The 16,503-nt window shown below is 44.9% G+C and overlaps 1 protein-coding gene across 1 annotated transcript in view; it reads right to left on the bottom strand.

Annotated features, from left to right (window-relative positions):
- The window catches only part of Hydin (HYDIN axonemal central pair apparatus protein), a 318,432-nt gene that overhangs the window by 7,911 nt on the left and 294,018 nt on the right, over nt 1–16,503 (bottom strand). The window contains exons 75-83 of the mRNA XM_027933192.3: nt 14,454–14,623; nt 12,384–12,582; nt 10,484–10,642; nt 8,068–8,345; nt 6,598–6,817; nt 4,061–4,273; nt 3,064–3,227; nt 2,078–2,228; nt 743–973 (exon numbers count right to left, since the gene is read on the bottom strand). Of these exons, the coding sequence (XP_027788993.3) occupies nt 743–973; nt 2,078–2,228; nt 3,064–3,227; nt 4,061–4,273; nt 6,598–6,817; nt 8,068–8,345; nt 10,484–10,642; nt 12,384–12,582; nt 14,454–14,623 (1,785 nt within the window). The remainder of the gene's footprint in view (nt 1–742; nt 974–2,077; nt 2,229–3,063; nt 3,228–4,060; nt 4,274–6,597; nt 6,818–8,067; nt 8,346–10,483; nt 10,643–12,383; nt 12,583–14,453; nt 14,624–16,503) is intronic.

Below are 16,503 nucleotides of genomic sequence, written 5' to 3'. Positions count from 1 at the left end.
TACAAGAAGAATCAAAATGAAAGTTGGTCTCCCTGCTGGGTCATAATTCTAGGCCATGTCCTCCCAATCCCTGTTAAAGGTTTCTTGGGCCTCCATCCTGCAGTGGTCTGTCTGTCTGTCTCTGTGTGTGTGTGTGTGTGTGTGTGTGTGTGTGTGTGTATGTATGTATGTATGTATCTATCTATCTCCATCTATGTCGGGCTGGGAGTGTAGCTCAGTGGTAGAGCACTTGCCTAGCATGTGCAGAGCCATGGGTTCAAACCCTGGTATTGCAAAAAAAAAAAAAGTGCGACTGTTGATGTGTCATTATGTATCTTGATTTTCAGCACAGATAGTCCATGCTACTGAGCTTCTCCTCCCACTCCTCCTTCTTTGCAGTGCTGGAGAGCGAACCCTTACACATCATGCTGGGCACTCTACCACTGAGTCACACTTCAGCTCTATACTACTTTTGTAATTCGCTAAATAAATACATAAAAAATATTTATCCTGGACAAGGCAAACAAACAAATAATAGAGGTGAGGGTCACAACACAAAGAAGTCCATTTTACCTATCTAAACCAAAGCTAAGTAAGGACTTCAGCAGTAGAGGAAAGGAACTTGAGGGTGATTGTCCCCTGCTTTCCTGACCACTGCTAGGGCTGGCCCACCCTCAGGGCATGCAGAACATGAACCCAGAGCCCCTATGGGCAGAAGCCTCTGTGACAGCCCTTTGGGGGTCCCTGGCAGCCAGGATTGTACCTCAGAGTTGGCAGGCACGATAAACTGGGAGGGCAGGATGATGTCCGGCACCCTGCAGTCTGTAGAGAAGGTCACCGAGTAGGGCAGGGGGTTTTCCACCTTGATGGAGGCTGACGTACTCTGCCGGACCAAGCTAGTCATGTCGATGGTTTTGATGATGCCTGAAGGGATGACCTTGAAACTCACTACGTAGTACAAGAACTCATTGGTGGACTCATTTCTGAAGATCACCTGCATTCACAGGGAGGAAGCAGGGCAGAGGGGGTTAGCTGAAGGTCCTAGAGAGAGGGGCTCCTGCTCACTGTTAGCCTGGCCTGGGCACAGGGGCACAGGTGGCACTGCCCTGCAGCCTGTCTGGAACCCTGCCAGCCTACCTTTCTCTTTAAGCACTCTGGTCTTAACTAGCCTGAGCTTGCTTTAGAAGAGGCCAGAGCAGCTTGTCCAGCTTGTCCAGTGCTGGCTGGAGAGCTCACACTTGTCACTGCACTGAGCTGTCCCCTTACTCCTGAGACTGACTTGTCGATATGCTGATATGATCACCATTTAAAGTTCTTTCTCCAGGTGAATGAGGATGTTGACCTTGTGTGCTTATTGGTCATTCACATAGCTCCTTTTGTCAAATCATTTGCCCATTTTAATACATTGGGTTGTTTATCTTATTATCATTTGGAGACATTAGTTATTATATAATCTATATTTTATATATGTTCTCTTAAAATCCTTTTTAATCAATTTTTTTAAAAAAATAAATGTCAGCAGAATGCATTACAATTCTTATTACATGTATAAAGCACAATTTTTCATATCTCTGGTTGTATATAAAGTATGTTGACACCAATTTGTGTCTTCATGCGTATACTTTGGATGATGATGTCTATCATTTCACTTTAAAAATCCTTCTCTTGGTGATTCCAACACGTATCATAGCTTTGACTACTATATATAAATGGACAACTCCCAAATATTACCTTCTTCCCTGACCTCTCCCATGATCCATGCTTTTTCCTAGAAGCACATATCTCATTCTGCGACAATACATTCATGGTGCGATTTTATATAGTGTCTGTGTCCTCCCACTAGACAGTGCGTTCCATGAGAACAGAACTGTGCCTGTATTTGACCATTGCTGGGTTGCCGCACCTAGTACACTCCATGTTCAATAGACACTCATTAAACAAATGAACGAATTAGGCAAAATAGCTCATGTGTGAAAGGCCTCGCAAGGTCTTGGATTGGTGACTATGGGAGGACACCTGTTATTTCCTAATACCAGGATTGCCAACCTCAGGGTCAAGCCTCCAGGGTTTCAGGGTGGTGCCTTCAGTACACAGATACCTTTGCATTGTACAGCCCCTCCTTATGGGAGAAGAAGTTGAGCTTGTAGTCCTTCTTGGAGCCAGAGAGTACGTCGATGTAATCAAGGCCCTTCATAGTGACACTGAGGTCTGGCTTCTCTGGCTTCAGCATTTCCACAATGACCCGGAATCTGGGGCAGAAGAGCATGGGAGGAGAGGAGAGAATGAGACTGCTTGTCCAAAGGAAAGACGGGAAGGTGCTATGCCTGCTCTTGGTTTTATGGAGAGCATGTGGGTCTAGGGTTCCGGTCTTATTCGGTCACCAACAGTATCAGTAACCACCATTTATTGACTATCTATTATGTGTGCCAGATACTGAGTCATGTGTTACAGGCATTTACACCTTGTACTGTCTACAGAAGGGGCATGTCACTAACATCTCCACTTTACTAAAGCAGAAATAGAACTCAAAAGAAGCAAGACAACATGCTCAGGTAACATGACTAGTTATTGGCAAGTTGGGGGTTCAAACTTAGACCTGGGCATTTATGCCTATGCAAAGCAGGTGACCTCCAGCAAGTTACACCTCTTCTTCCAGTCTTTAGTTCTTCTCTGTAAAAGGGGACCACGCTGGGTGACTTGAGTGCCTCTAGGCCTTGCATTCCATTCTACTCCTACTGCAGGCCAAGATCCAAGGGACTTCATTCTCTGGCCGTGGCTTAGGTAATAACACAGAGCAGTCAAGAATAACAAAGGTGATTATCATGATGAGAGCAACAGCTAACATTGATGGGAATTTATTTAGTACCAGGCATTATTCTAGGAGATTTATGAGAAATAGCACTGAACAGGAGAATCTCTCCAGAGGCTTAGAGTTCAGGGTGCCTGGCCACATCAGACTACTTTGTCTTTGATTCCTGGGGTCCCACCCATTCTCTACAGGCACTGAGCAGGGGAAGGACCAAGCTGGATGGTGGAAGTTGTCCCTCCATCTTCCCAGCCTGACCCCTTGCTCCATCCCCTTACCTCTGGGGCTTGTTCAGCCAGTTGGTGACTGGCAGGAGCTCAGTGTAGGGGGTCTTACATGGCACTTCATGGCTGATATTGGCGACAGCTTTGGGAACATCAGAAGTCCCATGCAAAGCATACAGCCAGCCAGTCCCATCCGGGAGGGGAAAGAAGAGAGTGCCCTGAGGAGAAGCAGAAGTGGATCAGAATGGCACTGAGCGTCCTTTATTAAAGCTCTGTCAGGCATGGTGGGAACACAGGATTAATGGAGGCCTTGCAAATAAACATCACACTTGTGGAAAGCAGCTTGGCAATGTGCTCAAAGAATTACAAAAATGTTCATATGATTTTGAACCAGGAGTCCTACTCCAGGCGCACGCATACGCATACACACACACACACACACACACACACACACACACACACACACCAGACACCTAAAATATTGATGAAAATATAGAGATAAATGTTCAACAAAAGGGAAATGTTAAATAAATTATGGGATTCTCATTCAATGAAATACTAGGCATCCATTAAAATGGTTATAACAAAACTGCATAGTTAAATAGAAAAAAATGCTTTAAGTGAAAATAAATGGAAAACAAGATCAGGTATGCTATGGTGACCTTATGGCTGCATCTGAATAAGTCCTGGTAGCAAAGACAGAAAAAAAAATTTCACTTTTTATAGTGTAGAAGATTGTGGTTACTCTCCTTTTCTTTTTCTGATTTTTATTACAATCATCACAATGCTGTTTGTGCAATCAAGCTAAATATTTATTGCTCAATGCTTGGTTTAGGACTTCATTTCAGAACTGAGCCCTTGGCTCTAAGAGCATCCCCTACAATGAAACAGGGACACAAAGAGAAGCCAAAGCTTGACAATCTGCATGACTCCCCACTGTTCCATCATGATCTGGAGACTCTCATCTCAGTCTCTGAGCTCCAAATCTGACTTCTAACATCTCGCCTTCCTTCGACTATGCCAGGGATCTGATGGGGGGACCTCAGCCTACCTGGTGCTTGCGATTCTCCACGTTCATGGTGCGGGGCCAGTAGGTGATCTCATAGGGCTTGTTCTGCTGATGGGCCTCCAGGGTGACGAACTCAGGCCCCTCCCAATGCTCGCCCTCAAAGATGGGGCGCAGATTCCAGGTCTGGTTGGTACGGTTTGACAGCAGGATGGTCTGCGTGTGCTTGGAGCGTACCTGGCAGTTGAAATTCACCACCTGGAAGAAAGCAGGCACGTCACCTTCCATGGCACTTGCCCCTGGTCTGTGTGCAGGTGCCGGAGGAGCAGAATGAATGCAGGGAAGACTCATTTTAACAGCACTTCCCATCGTGAGTTCCAATGGGTAATTTTTTTCTTTCATTTTTTTTTTCAACAAATATTTATCTTGTTGCACAAAGTGTGCCAGGCACTGTTTTTGGTTGTGGAGTTACAGCAATGAACAAAGTCACAAAAAAATCTCTGTCCTGGAAGAGATTACACTCTAGTGGGGAGAGACAGACACAGCATGTAGGTAGGGGAAGGACATGGGGGTGGGAGTTCGGGGTAGAGGGCTGGGATGAAGCCAGGCAAGGACATAGGGAATCCTGTGCCGGATTAAAGACCAACAAGGACAAAATCAGGGGAGACCTGAGGGAAAAGAGCCTCCATGCAGAAGAAACATTGATTGTAAAGGTCCTAAATTTGATAAATGACGAGGGAACCTTTCTAGTAAATGGGTGACGGGGAGATAACGGACAGGGAAGAAAGGCATGTAGGACCTGGGAATCCTGGAAGAGGCCTTTCCTTCTGTTGAAGTAGTATTTTATTTTGAAGCATGGTCTCAGTTGCCTAGGCTGGCTTTGAACTTGTAATCTTCCTACCTCAGCCCACCTAGTGGCTGGGATTACAGGAGTGAGCCAGCAAGCCCAGCTAGGATTTTCTGATGTATGGGATCTTTGGTGTAAGTGGAAGAAGGTTCAAGAATGACCCTCGTGTTTTTAGATCGAGCGACAAGAAGGATGGCGATGTTGACTGTGAGAGGAGCAGGTTGGGGGAGAGATTCAGGAACTCAGTTCTGTCCAAGTTACATTTGGGAAGAATATCAGCCAAGCAGGAAGTGGAATTTACAAACTGAGTGAAAGGGAAAAAAGTCCAGGTGGGGGATATAGATCTGGGAGTTTTCCATGTGGCAATGCTATTTTAAGACCAAGAAACTGGATGAGATCAAAGAGGAAGGAATATCTTTAGAAGAAAGAAGGAATCTGAGGACCTTGATTCCTGATGGACACACTCCAAGGTTAGGAAGAATCAGAGAAAATGTGACGTAGCAGCCAGTAAGGTGGGAAGAAACCAGGAGGGGGTGGTGTCCTGGACTTAAGGGAAGGGGTGTTTGAAGGATGAGGGACTGGTTTATGGTGTCACGTGCTATCACAGGTCAAGTAAGACAATGGGTAAGACGCAGCCATTGAGTTTATCAACAAGGTCAGTGTGGTACAGGCATAAAGTTGGCCAAATAGATCAATGGACAAGTATAGAGCTCAGCAACAGACCTACACACACCTGGTCAACTGATTTTTGTTAAAGGTGTCAAGGCAATTCAGTGGAGAAAGGAAAATATTCTCAACAAATGGTGGTGGAATAATTGGATATTTGCATACAAAAAATGAATTTGATCCATATCTTGCACTAGGTACAAAAATTAACTCCAAACAGATTGAAGACCTAAATGTAAGACTTGTGCCCGGAATATATAAAGAGCTCTCAAAACTTTGAGAACCACGACCTAATTAAAAATAGAAGATTTGAAGACACTTCAACAAAGAAGGTACATGGATGGTGAGTACCTGAAAAGATGTTCCACATCCTCGGTCATTAGGGAAATGAAAAATCAAAGCCTTAATGAGATACTACTACATACATACCTAGTAGAGTGGCCAAAACTTTAAAAACTGAGCATATCAAATGTTGACAAGGACATTGAGCAAGTGGCCATGTCAGACATTGCTAGTGGGAACATAACAGGTCACAAGAGGAAAACTGGAACAGAAAAAGGATATGAAAGGGAAACCAATTTGACAGCTTCTTAGAAGGTGAATAGGGACTGAGCCATTCCACAGCTAGGTGTTTACCCAAGAGAAAAAAAAAAAAAAGAATTGGTTCTTGCTGAGACTTGTTTATAGCATTCTGTACGATTCCATCCATATAACATTCTTGAAATAACAAAATTTCAGGGAGGGAGGTCATGTCATTTTTACTGTAAGCAATATTGTCAGAAATAGAGTTGAAAGCACTTGGGTTCACCGAAGGCCATTGTTTAAACCACAGAGAAGGTGTTATAATAGAATTTGATCCAGAAGGGGCATGCTTCCTTGAGAATGTAAGTCTTGAGTCTAGAGCTGAGGGGTGAACAGGAGTTAACTAGATGGAAGGGAAGAAAAGAATATCCTAGTAGAGGGCATGGCTTGATCAAAGTCCCTCTGGTGGTGAGGGGACAGGTCTGAAGGGTTGACATGGGTGCTGAGGACTGAGTTCCCTCGTGGGGCTCACTTCTACCCCACTCACCTCTTTTACTGCAGGTGGTCCTACGCAGACTCCAGACAGGGTGAGGCATAGAGAATTACCTCCCTGGATGAAGCAAGGCACGTTTTTGCAGAGACTCTCCTTTCCCACCTCTGTGGGACGGTAGGTCACTTCGAAAGAGACTTCCATGCCTGAGGTGATATAGCCTTCTTCTGGGGTGATGTTGAAATGAGGCTCAGTTTTTTTGGTATCCCATTTAAACCTTTGAAGCAAAAGAAGACAAGGAAGACAGTTTGCTAGTACTCCAAGGGTATTCTCAGTGCCCCTGAGACTACGGACTTTTCCTGGGCTTTTGGTGGCTGGGTTTCCTTCTCTTGCCTGTTCCTTGGGACCTAGGAGGAGAAAGATCTGCTAGACAGAGCAGAGGCAGTTGTGGGACACAGGGCAAGGTCATGCCCTGGGTAAGGTGATGGGCTCCTTCTGAGCTGAGCCAGGGTGGAAAGTGGCCACATCTAATCCTAGTACCCAAACATGACACATCAGGAGTCAAATGCATGATTGTGTGTACACAGGTGTTTCCAAGGTCACAGAGCTGGCAAGTGGCTAGGTGAGGACTGAAGCCCTCCCAAGGCTACAGTCTTTGCCATTCCCTGCACTGCCTCTCAGTTTAGAGCCATCAGGGGGTGACCATCTCTTCATATGAGAGTCAGGCCTGTTCTTGGTGGCACTGGGATCTGATGGCCCTGTGTGGTCGGGTGCTTGGTCCAGGCAGGAGCCAGGATGGATGGTGCAGATTAGTGCCTCCAGTGCCAGGACTGAGTCTTTCTGTGATGAGTGCCCATGTGGTGTGTGGCATGAAGTGTGGCAGGAAGTGTGGTGGGAAGTGTGGTGGGAAGTGTGGCGGGAAGTGTGGCATGAAGCTTGTACTGCTACATCAGAATGGCAAGAGACAAGAGGAAACAGCGTGGAAAGAAAAGCTGTCAGAGATACACTTGGATTCTCCTCCTGGCTATGTGATCGAGGGCAAGTCACTAACCATTTTAGGCTTCACTTCATCTGTGAAATGGAGACACTGTAGTAACCTATCTTTGAGGATCCTGGGATAATTAAACGGGAGATTATATGCAAGAATGCTCAGCACTCAGCCTTGCACCTGGACTTGATAAATTTTTGCTACATGCGTTATTTTACTTGATTTCTTTGTCCCTCAGTTTCCTCATCTGTGAAACAGATTAGTTGTGGGATTGGTCTCCTAGGCTTGTTGGGATTAAATGAGATGAGCCAGGTAAAAGGGCACTTAACAAGACAGAGAAGATGTTCTCTATCACATCGATTTCAGTATTCATGGCGGTAGCAGCCACTCTGGTGAGGCCACTGCTGTCACATCCTGAGGTGAGAGTATATGTACAGAAGGGAGAGGACAGAAATGAGAAGTTGCTGTCCTTGCAAGACAATGGCAATCCAGGCAAGAGCTGTCTGCTGCAGCCCCGGGTGGGGGGCGCTGTTCCCTACCTTGCACCCACATCACCCGAGTTCAACATGAGGATGCGGCGGGTGGCTTGAGTCTGATACACAACTGGTCCAAAGGCAACATGTTCCTGGTCCAGGGAGATCTCCAGGGCCTGGCAGCACCCGTTGATGAGGAAGAGGGGGCGCAGGAGTCCCATGCATTCCATGAACACTTCTTCGGAGAAGGCAGGGACACGCTTCTTTGGGGCAAAGGTGACTTCCACTTTACAGACTTCTTTGGGCTTCAGAGTGATGTTCTGGAAGGGTTTCAAGGTGATGACCTGGACAAAGCGACACTTGGACTCAGTAGCTGAAGGTGTCAGGGAAGCTCCTGAGGCCTCCATTTCCTGAGGTCCCAGCCCAGGCGTCAAATGTCACATCTGCTCTTACCAGCAGTGTAATCCGGTAAATGACTTAAACCTTCTGTGACATGTGCTCTGGTGAAGGTTAAGATCATGTATATAAAATGTGTGGTACATAATAGGCATCCAATGAACGCCAGTTCCCTTTCCTGCTCCCTTTCCAACTTGTCTTGGGCATTTCATTCTTTCTTCTCCATGGGGAGGAGGAAAAGAACAAATAGTACTGGGAAAGAGGAAATAGTACTCTGATGTTTCCTGATGTTCCCTGGGATTATTATTATTATTATTATTATTGGTACTGGGGATTGAACCCAGGGGTGCTTTACCACTGAGCTACATCCTTAGTCCTTTTAATTGTTTTTTTTTTTTTTTAGCCAAGGTCTTGATGAGTTGCTCCAGCTGGACTTGAACTTGTGATCTTTCTGTCTCAGTCTCCCAAGATGCTGGAATTATAGGCATGTACCACTATGCCTTGTACTCTCTGGGATTATTAAGACGCACATTCTGCCCAGGTCAACAAAATCAGTATCCCTGGGAGGGCTTGAAACCTGCATTTCCAAAAGTGCCCTCCGGGTACCTCCTGTATTCTAAAGTTCAAGAGCCACTGCACAAGTTTGGATGACTTTCCCTTCAGTCCTAGTAAAAAGCAAATCCAAACCAGCCTTAAGGAAGTCAATTCCCTTTGGATACTTAAGCTCTCTTTGGTACAGGGTATTGGGCACTCACCTACAAAGGGACTGTGGCCACAGGGAGTGAGGTGAAGCTACAACCAGAAAGTAATCCTAGAGATCTCTCAAAAAAAAAAAAAAAAATGGTGTTGGGAGCTAGGCTCAGGGTGATGGAGCCAGCACAGGTCATCTGACAGCTTTGGTCTGACCACCTATGAGGCAGAATTGGGATGGCCAAACTGTTAGGGGCCCCAACCCACTGGGACTTTAATTTGGAGTAGTGTAGTAGTGGGCAAAGGGGATCAGCCCGCTGCGTCTCTTCCTCTGACTGGCCTCTCACAGCTCATTTTTCTGTGTCCTGAAATCCCTGGGTAGTCTGTGGCACTTGTTCTACACTGATTCACATCTGTTTTATTGTGAAGGAAGGCCCCTTTGGAGCATATATACCTTAGCCCTCCTATGGCCACCCCTCCTCAATCCGTCTGTCTGGGAGACACCTGTTCATCCTATAAAAATAACTTCAGACTCCTGAACTCTGAGGCCTTCCGTGGTCCCCTGAACCCTCCTCTGAGTAGCCCTGTTCTCAACTCCCACTTTGCTTCTGCAGTTTCCATGATGTCCTGATATTGTCTATGTGTCTGTGACCCCCGAAGACTGTGAATTTCACCAGACCGAGGTCTTTCATAGTCACCTTTATGTTCCCCACACCTAGCATGTATTCACTGAGCAAATGGAAGAATGAACTGAATGAAGGAATGAATGTAGTCCATCCTTAGAATGAAAAACATGTGGCCTCTTTTTGAAGGGCCATCCAAATACTGGTGATGGTAACCTGGGTAGCAGGCATCCTGGACTGGAAGCTCCTCTATCCAGGGACCTTGTGGGCATGGATTTAATTACAAGCATGCCCTTCTCCCACCACTGAGGAGAGCTGGACAGCCTTTCAGGGAGCAGATCGGCAATGCTTATTCAAACACACTTTTCCTTTTCGCCCAACAAGCCCATTTCTAGGAACTTGTTGTAAGCAGAAAATCACGACAGCATGCAAAGTCCTAGGTATGTAGGTATTTCAATGTTTATAATATAAAAAAGCTGAAACACCTCTAATGAACAGAAAGAGAGAATTGGTTCATCTACCTAGTAGAGGCACAAATGAACAAATGACACTGAATGACATGGAAAATGATATGAAAATGTAAAATGAGAGTAATAATATTAGGGTGCTAACCCCACACTGTTTTGGGGACATGATCAGAGATAGCACGTGGAAAACTCTTTGAATGGTCTGGCACATTCTAGGTGCACAAGAAATGTGAGCTGTTGGTGCTGTAGGTCGTTCTGATCATCAGGAAGCATGGAGAGGTCCCTGGAAGTCCCCTGAGCACCTACCTTGGGTTCCTGGAGTTCTGGAACAGAGAACAGGACTGACTGGTTAAATGTGAGCTGGGCAAGGCTGTTGTTCTTGATGGAAACCATTTTCGTCACAACGTTTCCTGGTGAGACAGCTCCTAACTTCACAATCCTGTTGGCTGGATCTAGGACTGAAATCTGCAGAAGAAATGAGCAAGAGGATAGGAATAAGGGCTCATTAGTTAATGGGAAAAATATGTATTATGATACACCTATCCTGGCGAGGCCAAGGGTGGCTCTCTCTCTTTTAGCGCTCTAACTTCTTCATATGGGTGAGGCATTCATTCACTTCCTCAACACTGATGAGCATAAAATGCCCACTCAACTCTTCACAAAATTACATAATGTAAACTGGGTTCAGAGAGATGAAGGAAAAAGCACAATGCAGGGAGCTGACACTAGACTGGGGCTGAGGGAGGCCTTCCTGCAGTGGGCACTGGGTGCTAAAGCAGGGCAGGGCCTAATCGGCATGGCATGGGCTGGGGAGCATGCAGCGGGAGGAGATGGGCTGTGCATGGCCCTGGGCCTGAGAAGGTGGCCTACCGAGGCCTGTGGAGCTAGCAGACTAGAGCAGGCTGGAGAAGCGGTCAGGTCTTGCAAGGTCTTGTAGGCTATTGTAGGTGGTGAGAGGGAGGGTGGGCTCTATGCTGGGAGAAATGGGAAGACAGAGAAGCATGTGGTGACCCGACCCAGTGTGTTTGTGAGAGTGCTCTGGCTTGCTCCTCGGGGGAGAATGGACTAAGAAGGGAAGAGAGAAAGCCCAAGGAGGAGAGGGGATGGCGGTTTGGCTAGAGTTGGAGAAAAGCCGACACAAGGCATTGATCAAAATGTTGATCTGGATCAGGCCGAGCCTTGCCCTCCAGGAGGACTTGAACCAAAATAAGTAGCAACCACTGACCACTCTCCTTTGATCAGTTACTAAACTGTACTCCTCCCTCCAACTATCTGTATCTTTCAGTCCACATGTTTCCATTGCGCCTGAAAAGGACCCCCCTGACTGGCCAGTGAGAACCTGGAGGCCTGAGAACATGTTTAAGTTACCAGCATCCCATGGGTGCAGGATGAGCCAATGGAAGGACAAGTGAATGAAGGAGCCGGGACATGGGGACAGGCCCTGTCTCTATCCTGGGTCTAGACACACCAGATGACCATGTGCTGCTTCTCCTATGGCTTCAGGGCAAAGCTACCTGGAACATATCCTCTCCTAATTCTCTTTGTTTGATGATACATATCATGCATTCTTAAGACTCTTGGAAGGTTTCAATCTTCCCAGACCTTCTGTGACATACAAACATCCCACCAGACAAGCACCTTAAACTTTACCAAGACGCTGAGGAGAAATGAATGGGCAGCAGGACAGATCATTTCCTTTCTATCTGGGGTGCCTGGGTAGAAGAAATCTTTGACCAAATGTAATCCTGGGACCCATGGTTGGCTGGAGAATTTTAATCAATGGGGGTGTTAAAGAAAGATGTTCCATAGCTGAAATCTATGTCTGCATATGTCACCTAAAAATGTTGTCTATTAAGCCTAAAAGAAAACACACCCCAAGGTGGGAGAAAGATATGCTTGGGAAGGTGCATCTGATAATCTCTAAGAAAACAAAGAAAGTTTCTCTAGTGCCTGTGATTACCAGAATCCTTTGCACAGTGAAGTTTGGAATTGAGTAGGAGCTACCATTCTCTTGAGTCTGATTTGACGATTTCCCTCTTTGTGTGATTAGAGACATTGTTTCAGTGGGAGAGGCGGACCTCTGAGAGAGCAACCCGGGGGGGGGGGGGGCAAGATGTGGAAGGGGAGGAGAGCTGTGTGGGCAAAGGAGGCTGTGGGGGGTGGGAAGGAGGGGTTGAGCCCAAGGACCTCCCTCAACATCTCTCACCTTCATTTCAGTGCCTTTCCCTTTGATTTCCACAATTTGCTGGGAGAGCCCATTGATCTCGAAGGGGATGAGTTCTTGATAGCTGATAGTTTCTCGAGGATAAAAGATAATTGGAATCTCCAGAGAATTTCCTGGCTTTACCACATCCACACGGAAGTTCACCTCCAGGTGTGGGGTGTTGGTGTACAAACAGTCTATGCTGGGGAAATCCAAGAGGAAGGAGTGCAAACTCTGAGAATGCTGACCTAGAGGGATTGGCATGTTTCTGACTCTCTGGGTTAGATGCTGATAGGTTTTCTGCCCTGCTGTCCTAGAGTCAGAGAAGTCATTAAAGAACTGGAAGTGACCACACCAATGACCAGCCCACACTCTGGATGTGGCATTCTGTGATACTAGCAGAACCAGGCCTCTAACTCAGAGGCTCACAACCCCTTTCCCAGCACTCTTTAACTCTACTGAGCCCCTGCTTGGTGATGATGCATCTCAAGACTGGACAGGAATATACAGTTCTAGAGTCAGATAGGAGTTTGGATCTGGCTCTAGCTAGCCACGTGACCTAGGAAAAGGTACTTAGATTTCTAGATTTCGTGGATCTAAGTTACTTGGATATCTGTTTCCTTATCTGTACAATGGGAGAGGTGATAGCTATTTCATAGGACTGTCATGAGGATTAAATGAGATGATGTGGCTAAAGCAGTCTACTAATATATGCCATAAAGATGAGATATTATTATTATGGCTCATTGCTCAACTTGAAGGGATCCTGAGAGATCATATCTGCCATTTCACCTGTGGTTATGAAGGCACCTAGACCTCTCCATTGTAGCACCCTTCATCTTCCTGACTGGCATTTAGAGAAGGGTCTAGTGAGGCCAATGTATAGAGCTCGATGCTTTAAACAAAGGAAGAGTGAGATTACATGAAATCATTTTAGAAGCATATAAGTAGTAAGTTTAAAAATTGATATTTAAGTAAACCCTATTAAATTTAAATTTAACCCTAATGGAAACTCCTATAATTTAATATTTTGGGTATTAAAATAAAAGCAGCAGCAGCAACAGCTATGGCAGCAGCAACTAATAATAATTGAATACTTTCTATATTTTGGGCACTGTTCTAAGTACTGTCTCAAGAAGGATTAATTTAGTCTTACTAGTACTTTTATATGGTCAGTACTGATTACCCCATTTCAGGCAAGAAGACAGAGACACAAAGAGTTAAAAAATTTGGCCTTGGGATGGTGGTACAGCTCAGTGATAAAGTACTTGCTGAGCATGTGCAAGGTCCTGGGATCAATTCCAGAACCATAAAAAGAAAAAAAAATGTGGTCAAAGTCACACAGCTAAGGAAGAGCTGAAACTTGAACTTATATCTGTGCTATTCAATTTGGTAGCCTCTAGACACATATGACTACTGAAATTAAAATTCATTAAAATTCAATTAAATAACATTCAGTTTTATTTAATTTATAAATGTTACACTAGCCACATTTCAAGTGCTTTAGAGCCACATCTAGCTCTAGGTCACACTGGATGGTGCAGATAAGCAGTATCTTCCTCGTTGTGTAAAGTTCTCTACAGTACTGATATAGAGGGCTCTGAGTGAACACAGGTCTCTGGGCCTGATGAGATTCTGTTTAGGTCTGAAATGGGGCCTAGAAATCTTCACCAGAATGTTCCACTGGGATGGTGCAGAGGCTAAATTTGAATCAGAAAGACTTAGGCTGAGTACATATCTGCTCTTTTCTGCAGATAAATTCACCATTTAACTCTCTAAACTTTATTCCACATCTACTACATGAAGAAAATAAACAGATGTCACCAACTTCCCATTGGGTCTTTGGCATTGACCTCTGCACAGGAAGAGGGTTTTAAGCAGAGTGGCTCACAGCTACCCAGGGATCCCCACTAGTGGTGAGGATAGGGACCCAGGATTCACGTCTACCTGAAAGGGTTTGACTTTTCCCATAATGCTTCCTTTTTGGTCTTGGCAGGACTAGATCTATATGGAGTCTGTAGGACCCAAAAGGAGCTTAGGAACCATTTGGATGCTCTGAGAAGCCTTACTTACCTAATGGATGTTTCTTCCCTGTTGGTGACAACCAGGATTTGTTTGTATGGGGGCATCCCAGCTTGGTAGATGAAGCAAGTCCCAAAGTTGTAGCTGGTAAAGGAGAAATGGATGGCTGGACTCACAGCACAGCCTGAGATGCTACATATAAATGTCGGGCCATGGATGATCTGTGGAGAGGGAATGAGAGGGGAACCATGGTTAGGAGAAACAGGAAGAGAGGGTACTTATATCCTCAAGGTAAGGAGGAAAGTAGTTGGTGTTTTGAAGCAATACGGGTCTCAGGGCTCCAACTGCGGAGATTCTGACTCAGTAAGTTAGAGTTGTATTTACAAAAGCTCCACTGTAACCAGACGCTACGCTGACTCTTGCTTTGCTCCCACAGCAATGATTCAGCTTGAAGGTGGAGGGGTGTGGCAGACACTGGTGGTCACCACCCAGCATGGTGGCTGCCACTCTCCCCATGGCTTCTTTTCTAGTGGGACTGACTGGCTGCGAATGTGGGTAGATGGATAATTGATTTCCCATTCTCTTGTGCCGCTCATCATGGGGATGTGAACAAAAGAGGACAGGAGGGTCTCCCATCTTGACCAGAGGCAGAGTCTTGCTTGGGAATGTTCTTGGTCTTCACACTCTTCCCCTCTGGAATGCAGACACAGGTCTTAGGTAGAAAGGTCATTGGTGACAAGGAGATGACAAGAATGAGGTCAAAGGCCAACATGTCCAAGTCCTTGAGAACGCAACCATAAGGTAATATGTGACTCCTTGGTACCTGAACTTAGTTTGTTCTTCACAAACTCTATAGTACAAAATTTCATAAATTGATAATTGATTTAAAATGAAATATCCACTATTCATTCTGTATATCATTAGAATACATATTACTAAAATAAATACTAGAAGAAACATTCTAAACATCATTAGAGTAAGTCAACACTCCTTGGTACAACTTTATCAATTTTAGAACATTTTCTTATTCTAGATTTTGAATGTCAATACTTTGTGGTTGATTCTCTGATAAGTGTTTAGACTTATTACCTTAGATTATCAACTTCTCTATTAATTAGGGTATGAAGATCTTATGATACATGAGCTTTCTTTTTGCTGTAAGAAATGAAAGTTCTGGAAAAGACACTTCTCAGAAGTGTCTTCTGAACCACAGCCTGGCATTTCTCATGCATGATGTCTGCAGCTCTACCACTGGGTTCCAGGCCAGGAGAACAGCCGAGCACCTAGTGGCCAGAGGCTCCACTTTGAATTTCATGGCTTGGATGATTGTCTTCCAAAACCCTTGTGCTTTTCACCACTATATGACCCAGCTATTCCACTCCTTGGTATATAACCAAAAGATTTAAAATCGGCATATTACAGTGATGCACCCACATCAATGTTTATAGCAATACAATTCACAATAGTCAAACTATGGAGCCAACCTAGATGCACTTTGACAGATGAATAGATAAAGAAAATGTGATATATATATATATATATATATATATATATATATATATATATATATATATATATATATGCAACGAAGTATTACTCAGCCATAAAGAGTGACATGATGGCATTTGTCAGTAAATGGATGGAACTGAAGACTATCATGTTAAGTGAAATAAATCAGTCTCAAAAAGTCAAAGGTTAGGGTTGGGGATATAGCTCTGTTGGTAGAGTGCTTGCCTTGCATGCACAAGGCCCTAGTTTAATCCCCAACACCACAAAGGTTAAATACTTTCTCTGATATGCAGAAGCTAATCCAAAATAAGGGGGTGGGAAAGAGAATAATAAAAAAGGGAGAGAGAAAGGGAAAAAAGGAGAGAAGGAATTTCATCAAAATAGAGGAAAGATCTGTAGAGTAGATAAAGGGGATTGAGGAGGAGGAAGAAGGGATTGGGAAAGGGGAAGAATCCTGGAATGAGTCTGACCAAACTTTTTACGTGAAGGCGTGGATGAGGCACAGTGGGTCCCAGCATTGGGTGTGTCTGCAGATGCAAATTTAAGAAAAAAAGTAAACTGTAAATGGATTGAAGAGGGATTGGTGGAGTGG

Source organism: Marmota flaviventris, chromosome 18 (genome assembly GCF_047511675.1).
Source record: "Marmota flaviventris isolate mMarFla1 chromosome 18, mMarFla1.hap1, whole genome shotgun sequence".
NCBI classification, from domain to species: domain Eukaryota; kingdom Metazoa; phylum Chordata; class Mammalia; order Rodentia; family Sciuridae; genus Marmota; species Marmota flaviventris.
Note: the sequence above shows the minus strand (reverse complement) of the source record. Positions and strands in the feature narration are given on the sequence as shown.